This window comes from Penicillium robsamsonii, assembly GCF_028829455.1.
Source record: "Penicillium robsamsonii strain IBT 29466 chromosome Unknown utg000002l_segment0_segment0, whole genome shotgun sequence".
Taxonomy (NCBI): Eukaryota; Fungi; Ascomycota; class Eurotiomycetes; order Eurotiales; family Aspergillaceae; genus Penicillium; species Penicillium robsamsonii.
In genome coordinates, this window is record NW_026643220.1 from 904,887 (window position 1) to 916,220 (window position 11,334).

Sequence of the window (11,334 nt, forward strand, 5' to 3'; positions counted from 1 at the left end):
ATTCATTATATCGCCGAATCTGCGTAGCCCGTGCATTCGGATAATTTCCAATCTGTATAAGTGCGATCGACCTTCGGCCCATTATTAAGCGTCATAGGTACATAGAAACTTCATCCGATGCACATGACCTACAGGTCACACAATCAAACGCTCCTAAAATGAAGATGTCTGAATTAGGTTAGGGCCGCGCCTTAGTAATTCGAATGTGATTTCAAATCAGAGTAGTTGGCTGAGTAAAAAAGCTTGTTACTGACAAATCAACATCCAGGAGATCCGTGGATAATGCCCAGGTTGATGCAAGGAGTACGGAGTACGGTGTAGAAAGCAGAGAATGGCGTATTCCAGAGGAAATATCTCGAAACCATAATTTGATCCCATGATTCCGGCGTTGTTTCTCGGAGCTAAAGCTCTCTCTTCACAAGATCTTCTAAACAACATGGATTGGTTGATAATAAGCCAGCAGTGCCCAACCTCTATTCCCAGCAGAACGCCATCGAAAATGAAATAGCCGGTGTATCGCAACAGGGCCGCCTGAATTCCGGTTGAATTCCGAAACCCGATCCTGAAGGGATGGCTTTTCCCTTTAACATTGATTCCTTCTACTGATCCTGACATCAATGGGGTGTAGTATTCACCTACAGCGCAGAGTTTGTCGAAGATTCCTGAGTCTCTCTTGCACTTGGTTTCTGAGATCGTTCAACATGTCTCTATCTTTATCAAGGTTATCAGGCCCCCCAGGAATATCAAACTTCCCAGGAACCGACCCACTCACATTGTGGGGATTCAGACGACTCTGGGACGCCAAGTATGAGTCCACAGCTTGGAGTTGGCGCTCGATAAGGTAAGAACAGAGCTCTACTACCAATACCAGCCGCACATCTCCCAGTACAGTTCCATTGGTCGAGGAGTATGCCTCATGCTGCAGGGCGACAAGAACTGCCACATAGATCTCCAATAGCAGCGCCTCACAAGCCATGACCAGATAGTGAATGACTTGCACGGTTCCATTTGCTGGATTTGGGCATGGAACGGACCGGCCCGCGATACCCGAACCGTTCGGCAACCCAATGGACCCGCTGTCCCCACCAGAGACTGCAGTGGATGGTCTCTCTGGTGGGGTGATTATGGGCGAGGGATAAGGGTTGAGTTCAACCATGAGACTGAATTGCAATTGACCCAGGATTTCTAACAACCGTTGTGAAGAACAGAACACCTCTCTCAACGTGCGACCGGCGCAAGTTCCTGTTTCAGAGATGGGAGTTGGATAAGGCACCTGATTTTCACATGAGCCAGGTGCCAATGGATTCATTCCCGCAAACCCCTGGCCATGGGCCAGCCATGTGCTCACAAACTCGAAGGCAGAACCATCGATCAATGGGATTCTTCTATCATTCGGCATGTGACACGAGGGCGATTCTGCTGCTTTGGCCATACTGTAGCTCGTGTAGCGCAACAAGGCAAGGTCCATGCTCAGCTGAGACAACTGTGTCACAGCAATACTCGGAATGTGAATCGGCTTTTCCAGGCCCGTGTTCATTGTTACGTCGCCCATGCCTCTGTCTATTTCGGCTCTGCCGATTTCATGACTCTGGAAAAAGCCACCAGTAGGTAGGCCGTGGTCGTATGCATGGAGGTTAGAGGTATTCAGGTGAAAGTGAAGTTGATCTGGTGAAGATTTGGTGTGCGCATCCGGTGCGCTCCCCTCGTTGCAAAAGGCGCCAAGAGATGTCAATAATTTGTCCACCTGAGTAGGGTCTTGACTGTTCCACTCTCCGTCCAACTGCATATCATCCCAGCTCAATTGTTCTAATCGTGGGCCGCTATCCATGACAGTGGTCAAGACGGGGTTGTCGTTCGTGGTCGGGTTGGCGACCTGGGTCGTATCTTTCGTTGCATTGTTCTCATCGATGTCAATGTTCGTGGTACCTGAAGCTTCAATTTCGAGTGTTAATTGTCGATCTGAATTCAGATACCATGCTAGGTACTTACAAACAGGCTTGACTGGCTCTACCGGCGGGCTAGTTGCGCGACTATTCAAAGGTGCACTTGCTGTCCCTGGGCGCACCGTACCGCCGGCCCCACCAGAGCGGTACATGGTGGGGCGACCTTTGGGCAAGCTGAAGCTGTAAACGCATTGAGCCCGTTTTCGCAGGCATCGGTCGCATACGCCTGTGTTGGGCTCCCGGATACACCGCAGCTTTTGCTTGTGACATCTATCACAAGATTGCCGATGAGGGAGAGAGGACGGGGCAGGTGGTGTTTCTGCAGCTTCAGGCTCCCCTGCTGTCTGGCCGGCCGTCATGTTGGCTGTCTGGTCGCAGAGATTGTTGATAGGACTCAATGGGGAAAAAAAGAGGAAGGCAAAGCAAAAGGAGATGAATCAAAGAAGTATTCACGTGCAAGGTGCAAGGAAGCCAAAAAGCCAACAAATCCGAGCTGACTTCACAACAATCTAGCTCATATCGGTGAGTTTATTTAGGGCGCTTCGACCCTTCTACATCATCGCCCCCCCCTGGGGCCGCGATACGCCTAAGATAACGTGAGCTGACGATTTACCAAAGGGGAATGAAGAGCACGCAATGCACCATTCATGAGCAATGCACGTACGGTCCTGAAGAAATGGCTTTTTGGTGTTTTGATGCGAGTGATGTACCTGTGGCGCCTGTTCGTGTTACTGATAGTTTACTGTATTAAACCAAGATTGAAAAGTAAGATCTTTGCTGACTCGCTAGATGCTTACTCGCTTGAGCTTCCTATTCCAAGGCTATGGACCCACCGTATACTGTCTTAGCCTCCCGTGTTATTAATGATTGGGGATCAAGCAGCGGTAGTAGGGGCCCAGAATACGAGGTTGCACTCATCTCTTCCAGTATATGGGGTACATACTTCGATATTCAAATCTAAATATCCTATCTACATGTGAATGCCTAGATGAACCATGCTAGATCGGAAAATCGAAGCTTGCATGGTCCCAGCGATCAGCAAGATCAATTGCAGGAACTAGACATAGACACATGGCTTTTGACTCTGGACGCAAAACCCCCTATGTTGTAAAAGAATAAATAATAAATACCAGCAATCTACTTTGTGTACTTTTTTTAAACTAGTGTTTCGAGCGTAATCGTGTAAGATTGGCCGTTCAGGAGTCCAACCCTGTGTAATCTCCTCGGGCACTAACCTCTTGAGGACGTATGTGGACATTCTTTACACGTGGACGGGATCGGTTCGATGGAGATCCTCTTTTAGTTGTTATAATGGGGCCATTTATTTAAGCATCTAATGGAGATGTCTTATTTTCTCCTTCCTCTCTTCCCAAATATTACGTGAAAAGTGGAAATGTCGACATATTTAGCGCCAGCAATAGAGTTTACGTAAGGAATCACCTCCGGGGGTCAACGGGTCTGCGGGCCGTACATCTCGGAAGCTTTGGAGGCGTACCGAGGTGGCATGAAAAGGATGCACATCCATGTTCAAAGTTGCGACTAGCAGCGGGAAGTCCGACTGTATGTCCTGTTGGGTTTACAAAGTAGGTTCGACACGTCGTACTTATGCCGGGGGCCTTGCATGCACAGCTCCCTTGCAGGGGTGTGATACGCTGTACTCTCCATAGTTGGTCCTAGCGCCCAACGCACCTTTATACTACTTGGGATTAGCGAAAATACGAGACTTTTTGCGCATTTCGCGCTCAACGAGTGATAATAATTCCTGCTTTCATGTTAAAAAGATCGATTGTATTGGATATTACTGCACAGCCACAGGCGGATGAACTGCCTATTCTAATGCTCGTGTGGATACATCTGATATATAACACATGGATTCACCAACAAGGTACTTACATCGTACCTCGTGGTTGCTGAGGCTGTATTTGGAAATCCTTCATGCCAATCTTTCAGCATCGTGGGTAAGATTAAACATTCATGATAAGGTTAGGGTTACGGGTGAGACCGATGATACTATTTAGGGAGTGTATAATACAATCTATGTAAGCCGATCAAGCGATTTACAGGAATCCTGAGTAAAAGGATCTTCAGTCAGATCGGGAGTATAATGGACCCAACGGTTGAATTAACCCTAAACCCCCGAACAAATCTAATCAGTACTATAATAGTACTAATTGGGCAATTATTTCTCTCGGCAATAGCGTAATTATAAGCAGATAAAATTATGTGGGGATAAAAAGTTCGGCGACTTATTAAGTCGGAGGTTAAAGTAGGGTGGATATAAGGGGGGCGAGAAACAGGCGAGAAAAGCGCGAGGAAAAAGGCTTGATCGGTCATTTAACTACATACATACATACCTCTACTATCTCACAAGATTTGTAAGACTAGATTTATAATCATCCTCTCGGCTTTCTTTCGCCCTGACTTTTCTTTGTTCAAGGCCTGTGGCGACTACCAAAATGAGATGTAACAGCTATTACTCTCCAAAGTTCCCAGCTGGAAAGCCTTATATTTCCAGTCAATCTCCCTCTGTGATTCCGCTATAGCACAGAATACCGACTCCTATATAGAGCTTCCCTCTCTCTGGCGAGCTGCCTTGTACAACAATCATCCGAAAGATAACCGCACCCGACAAGGTGATGGTTGGTGGCGCACGAACAGCTGAGGCTACTGGCAGCATGGAAGAGAAGAAGGATATTTTGGCGGATACCAGCGACAGTGATCATACTGGATCATCGTCGGAGCGGGCCGACCCCGAGGCGGAGTATCCACGGGGCTTGAAACTAGTCCTGCTTGCTGGCGCGTCAGTTATGGGCGTCTTCCTAATATCTCTGGATCAAGTGAGTAATCTATGCCGACTGGAGGGGAGGTCCCATGGTTTCTATCCCACTACTGACACACCAACGTAGACAATTGTTGGAACCGCGGTTCCCAAGATTACGGACGAGTTTCACGGACTTTACGATGTATCTTGGTATTCTGCCGCGTACTTCATGACCTTCGGTGGTCTCGAGGCTACGTGGGGAAAGGCCTTCAAGTACTTCGACTTGAAGTACACCTTCATCGTTTCAATGGCGATATTCGAGGTTGGCAGTCTGATCTGCGGTGTTGCACCAACTTCGAAGGCCTTGATCGTCGGTCGAGCCATTGCCGGTTGGGGTGGTGCTGGAATTTCAGTGGGAGGCACTAGCATTGTTGCTTTCAGTACCCCACCGAGAACACGGCCGATCATGATGGGTATCATTGGACTCACCTATGGCCTTGCTGCTGTTCTTGGACCTCTGATTGGTGGTGCCTTCACAGAGAGTGTCACTTGGCGGTGGTGTTTCTACATCAACCTACCGGTTGGCGGCCTCGCTGCTGCGCTAGTACTTCTCTTTTTCCATCTCCCGGCCGCTGCCAAACCCCCAAAGGTGAGCCTGAAGGAGAAGCTGCTGCAACTGGATCCATTCGGCGTGGCACTGGCCATGGCTGCAATTATCTGCTTTCTCCTAGCCCTTCAGTATGGCGGCAACACTTTGCCCTGGAAAAGCGGCAAGGTTATTGGATTACTAGTCGGTTTTGGTCTCCTCACAATTGCCCTGATTGCGTGGGAGATCTATCTAGACGAGTATGCGATGCTACAACCACGGTTATTCAAGCAACGGTCATTGTGGAGTGTCGCCCCGTATCAATTCTTCTTTATGGGTACCCTTATTCTGCTGCTTTACCAGCTGCCCATCTACTTCCAAAGTGTCAAAGGTGCCAGTCCAATCGAATCCGGTGTCGACAATCTTCCCATGGTTCTCGCAGTGGGCATATTCTGCGTTATTGGAGGTATCGTGGTCTCCAAAACCGGCCATGCCGCTCCGACCATGTTGGCTGGCTCAGGAATCGCCACGGTAGCAATTGGTCTGCTCTGCACTCTAGATATCGACACTTCTGTTGGAAAGTGGATTGGCTTCCAAATTTTGGCCGGATCTGCGATCGCCTTCTCCGTCCAGAACGGCCTAAACATTGCCCAAGCCAATGTGGGCGCGGGAGATATCTCAGCCGTGACAGCCAACCTTTACTGTATGCACCTTCTTTGAATACATAGTGGAAGGTCAAGCTAACAGAATATATATATAGTCTTCCAGACAGTCGGAGGTGCATTCACCACCGCGTCAGGGCAGGCCGCCTTCATCAACCAACTGTTGGCCCATTTGCCCATCAGCGCCCCTCAAGTGGACCCGGAGCTAGTGAGTTCAACAGGTGCTGCGCAGCTCCGAGAGGTATTTGGTCCGGATGATCTTCCTGGAATTCTTGTGGCATATATGCAAGGACTCAAGTCTGCCTTTGCGGTTGCAACTGCTCTGGCCGGTTGTGCGTTTTTGTCCACGTTTATCATTCCTTGGAGCAAACTGCCGACACATTCACCCGAAAAGGGAGATGAAGAGATGCCTCCGATGATCATGGGTTGATTTCACTATCATCGCAATGTATACAATATTGGGCGAGAACCAAACTGGAATGTGTCGCTGCCGTCACGGAATTGGGAATTTGAACTTGGGAGTTGGGAGTTGTGCTCACCGGTAGCCAAATGATTGTCACTGCTACAAATCGTCAGCGGTCTTGGGTAGGATACGAAGTAAAAATGCTTTCGCTCAGAAGATGGTTTTGCAGTAATAGTGTGTAGAATATATATTTCTTTCGCCTCTGCTCCTCAGTTTCCCTTCCTCTGTGCCTGGTGTACAAGATATATTTCTATATTTGGTGGAAACATAATAGTATAATATGTTAGTCTAATACTTAGCTGCTTGGCACACGAATTAAAAAGCCAAATATGCCACAGACCCAAAGTTTGATATTGACCTCCCGAATAATGTAGAGGTATAATTCAGCCAGTGAGAACATATACCTAGCTAGTAGCGTGGTGATGTGAAGTTAGGAAATCACATGTCCTGGCAGTTTCTGTCCGCTTCTACCAATACTCCTCCATTGTCGTACTCTCCCACGGTTGACCAAGCCATGGATGATTCAAAGCCAGTAGACCGGAGATTTACAAAAGCGTTGCCGAAGATTGAGGTACGGTTAATGCTTTATCCTAGTCATGGACCTTTTTTTGACTATATCACACTCCAGCTTCATGCTCATCTCAGCGGGAGCATCAGTCGCCAATGCCTCCATGAAATTTGGAAACGCAAAAAAGAGCAGAACCCCGCTTTTGATGTCGAGGATCCACTGGTGTTGATGCCTCCGGGCAAGGTCGATTATACACTGGAAACGTAGGTGCCTGTGTCTACACCACACAATACTACAAATCATTACCTTGGCTAACGAAGGCTCAGGTTCTTCTCAACGTTTTCCAGGTTGACATACCAGCTCTGCAACGACTTAGAAAGCTTGGTATATGCCACCAACTCAGTCCTCAAGGACTTTCTCGACGATGGAGTCGTGTATCTCGAGTTACGGACCATACCGAGAGCATCTCCCGGCATTACTCGAGAAGAATACATCAATTCAGTCCTGGATACAATCGAGAAATTCCGAAGCAAAACTAAACGGATGTCTGTATTTTTAATTCTCGCCATTGATCGAGGTAGCATGACAGTAACAGAGGCGGACGAGATTGTCAATCTTGCGATCGAAAATAAGTCGCGCGGAGTGGTGGGGGTGGATATTTGCGGCAACCCAACCAAAGGCGATGTCAGCATCTACAAAGAACCATTTGTCAAAGCCAAAGCCAATGGCCTAGGAATCACCGTTCACTTTGCCGAGACAACAGACTCGGCTTCTGCGAGCGAGCTTTCGACCCTTCTTTCTTTCCAGCCTGATCGACTGGGTCATGTCATCCATGTGCCTGATGAGATCAAGAAGGAGATTGCGCGGCGTAAGCTCAGTCTCGAACTTTGCATTTCCTGCAATGTTCATGCGAAGATGATTAATGGAGGATTCCTGGATCATCATTTCGGTTATTGGCGACACGAAGATTGCCCCATCGCGTTGTGTGTAAGTTGTTCCAACTAAGATAGCGATTGTTTTTGTTTCTCTTTTTCTGACTCTTGATTTCCACAGACCGACGATGTGGGATTTTTCTGTAGCCCCGTCTCGAACGAGTACTTGTTAGCTGCACAGCACTTCGGCTTGAGTCGTACTGATCTCTTGGACATGTGCATCAAGTCTACAGATGCAATTTTTGCTAGTGAGTCTTGCAAAGGGAGAGTCCAAGGTATGCTCGAGGTATTTGCTACCGGGGTTGAGTCTGCCTGAATGTATCTTCTTGAACATGGCTTTTCATTACTTGAACATGTCTATAGGTTGTTGTGGTATAAGATATAATCGTGCCAAGCGCCCTACACACACTCCGTGTATGGATTATCAAGTCAAATGCATTTCCACATCTCATAAATCTCTCAGTATGCTCAGGCTATACCCGATTAGGTACCCGATCACAGCCTCAAAAATATCACTTTCAGCTGCCCCACAATTTTCTCTCTCTTGGAATATCCATTGCTCGAAAGATGTCAAGGTTATCTTCAGTGTATGAGTCAATGTTGCCTGGCAGCGTGGGCTGAATTCATTATTTAAGACCCACAGCATCTCAACTCCACATTTCAGACATTTCAACTATCTTTCTCATTTGAGAAATTCAAACTACCTCAACATCTTACCTCATATCGTTTTAAAACCCAAACATAATTATGGCAAGCCGAGCTCTCCCACATACTCTCAAGTCTATCACTGCCACAAAAATCGGTGAACTCTCCAAGCAGCGCGCCCTGTTTGACCTGCGCAAAACCGAGATCCTTGCCGCTGCCAATGCAGCCTCAGATCTACGCACCCGTGCTCAGGCTTTGCTGGATGGAATCTCACGCCTGAAAGGATACCCCGAGGATTCGCTCGACAAAAATGATGTGGATCTAGATGCCGATTCTTCAGATGAGGAACCGGCAGAGAATCTTAATCCACGAGGAGTCGGTCGCTTGCAGCCAGAGGATCATAGGAACATGCGTCACTTTCTTCTACAAAGTCGCTACGACCCTTCCATCTCACAGACAGCTCTACAGGGTCGCATCACTCAACTTGAAAAGGAGTTGCGGTATCTTGAGATAAAGCATGAGCATGGTGAGTTCTACAGCAAGTTGGTTACGGAATGGCTTTCAGAGTTGGATGGAAGCATTAGTGCCACTGTAGATCCAACCAAATCCACTGAGTTCGACCCAGACTTTGAAAAGATTGGGCGAGCTGAAATGCACGAGCAACGCGCGACTTGGGAGTCCTTGGTTTTCACTCCTGCGACCCATGTCAACGAAGATGCAATCGGTTCCTACCTCAATGATCTTTTCACCAAGACCAAGCTTTCTCAACAGGCACTCAAGGATCTCCGAGCAAGTATCCAATCGTTTGGAGCAGAACTATCCTCAAAGGGTGGGTGGCTCGATGTAGATGAACTCGAGTGGGTCTCTCAGGCACTGCTCAAGACCGACCTCCTTGGAGACGAAAAGTCTGCGATTCTGAAAGAGTGCATGCGGAACAAGGAGGTAACCCAGGAGGTGGCAGATGTGCTCAACATGCGCATTGCCTCGCTCGAAAGCTGGACCTGGACCGGAGCCGCAGACGGTATCTCTGTCGAACTGCGCCGTCAGCTTAACGGTAAATACCGGGCTTTCATGGACGAAGACCTTCTCGATGCCCTTCTGCTACAGTACCTCGGGACAACGTGGGCTGTGAAGATGCGGGATGTATTTGAGACATTCCTACACTCCAACGCCTGGAAGGTCCCCCATGAGGATATCCCCGAGGACCACAAAGAAATGCGCAAGTACTTTCTTGGCCGAGATGCGAACTCAGACTCTGGCAAGATCAACGAAATTCGAAAGCAGACATACATTGACGACTATTTCATGAGCCAACTGCCAACTTCATCCGATGAAGGTGCACGGCAGTATGACGAGGAGGAATCCAAACTAAAGAATGCCCTGGATACAAAGCATTCCCTGCTCCACCTCCTAATCACAGAATCCATCATCCATAAACATCAGCTTGGAGAGTTTACTGCAGTCCGCTCGGACTTTGAGTGGTTTGGCGCTTCAATGCCCCATGCCACTTTGCTCTCCGTTCTCAAGTTCTTTGGGGTTTCCGAGCTATGGCTCAAATTTTTTGTGTTGTTCTTGGAGGCTCCCCTCAAATTTGCCCAAGATGGACCTGATGCCTGTGTTCAAGTTCGCAAGCGTGGCCTTCCAATGAGTCATACACTCGCCGATTGCCTCGGAGAATCTGTTCTTTTCTGTATGGACTACTCAGTCAATCAAGCTACAAATGGCTCTTTCCTGTACCGGCTGCATGACGACTTCTGGTTCTGGGGAGCAGAGAATACTTGCGTCAAAGCATGGCAGGCAATGGAACAGTTTACTCGGGTGATGGGTCTGAAGTTCAACCAGGAGAAGACTGGAACTGTTCAGATGGGCCCCAAGAAGACCCCGAACCAGTCGGGTCTTCCCACCGGCGATATACGCTGGGGCTTCCTGGTTCTGGATGCGGAGCAAGAAAGATTCATAATCGACCAGTCCCAGGTCGATAAGCATATCGAAGAGCTTTCACTACAGCTTTCGTCCTGCAAAAGTGTGTTCGCTTGGGTACAGGCATGGAACACCTACTTCGGCCGTTTCTTTACGAATAACTTTGCAAAACCAGCTGTTTGCTTCGGTCGGGACCATATCGACATGGCCATTTCTACCCTGAGCCGCATCGAGCGTACACTGTTTGACAAAACCTCGGACGATAAAAATTCATCCGCTCAAATTACTGCTGTGACCGACTATCTACGCACTGTGATCGCAGATAGGTTCGATATTCACGATCTCCCGGATGGATTCTTCTATTATCCCGTTGAACTCGGTGGCCTGGAGCTCCTGAATCCCTTCATTAGGCTTCTCGCCATGCGTCCAAATATCAAGCAGACCCCTCGGAAGCTCCTACATAAGGCTTCGCTGAGAGACGAGAAAGAATACGAGGCAGCCAAAGAGAAGTTCAAGAAAAACGGCGCTGATGCTAGCAGCCAATTCTGGAACAAATGGAGCACCGAAAACAAGCCATTCATGTCCCTGGAAGACTACACCCGGTATCCGGAAACATTCAGTGAGTCTCTTGTGGATGTATATAAGCAACTGACCGAGGTGCCGAGCGAGACGAGTGTGGAGCAAAGTTGGGGCTTTGAAAGGGAGCAACATTCCCTCAGTCAGGACTCCTCTGAAGGCTCTATCAGTGATTCCTGGTGGGCAATGACACCCTACTGGTGCTGGGTGGCGGAGCTGTATTGCGAAGAGATGGCTCGTACTTATGGAGGCCTGGCTGCTGTTAATCGCGACTGCATTCCCCTGGGTGTCGTGAAGACCCTCCGGGAGGGTAAATTCAGATGGCAGGGCTGATCGAT

General features: G+C 48.4%; 4 protein-coding genes across 4 annotated transcripts; 3 read left to right on the forward strand and 1 right to left on the reverse strand.

The window, feature by feature from the left end:
• Positions 1 to 631: 631 nt before the first annotated feature.
• N7447_003591 (Zn(II)2Cys6 transcription factor domain-containing protein) lies at positions 632 to 2,302 on the reverse strand (the record flags this gene model as incomplete). The annotated part of the gene is made up of 1 exon (XM_057227866.1): positions 632 to 2,302. The coding sequence occupies one exon, from the start codon at positions 2,300 to 2,302 to the stop codon at positions 632 to 634; it is 1,671 nt and encodes a 556-aa protein (XP_057087207.1).
• A 2,277-nt stretch (positions 2,303 to 4,579) lies between these two features.
• On the forward strand, positions 4,580 to 6,382 carry N7447_003592 (MDR family MFS transporter; the record flags this gene model as incomplete). The annotated part of the gene is made up of 3 exons (XM_057227867.1): positions 4,580 to 4,780; positions 4,850 to 5,993; positions 6,051 to 6,382. 3 exons carry the CDS (start codon positions 4,580 to 4,582, stop codon positions 6,380 to 6,382), a joined length of 1,677 nt encoding a protein of 558 aa, XP_057087208.1.
• Positions 6,383 to 6,929: 547 nt separating this feature from the next.
• On the forward strand, positions 6,930 to 8,171 carry N7447_003593 (putative adenosine deaminase; the record flags this gene model as incomplete). The annotated part of the gene is made up of 4 exons (XM_057227868.1): positions 6,930 to 6,986; positions 7,044 to 7,186; positions 7,250 to 7,910; positions 7,977 to 8,171. The coding sequence occupies 4 exons, from the start codon at positions 6,930 to 6,932 to the stop codon at positions 8,169 to 8,171; spliced, it is 1,056 nt and encodes a 351-aa protein (XP_057087209.1).
• Positions 8,172 to 8,602: 431 nt separating this feature from the next.
• On the forward strand, positions 8,603 to 11,329 carry N7447_003594 (uncharacterized protein; the record flags this gene model as incomplete). The annotated part of the gene is made up of 1 exon (XM_057227869.1): positions 8,603 to 11,329. One exon carries the CDS (start codon positions 8,603 to 8,605, stop codon positions 11,327 to 11,329), a length of 2,727 nt encoding a protein of 908 aa, XP_057087210.1.
• Between the last annotated feature and the right edge of the window lie 5 nt (positions 11,330 to 11,334).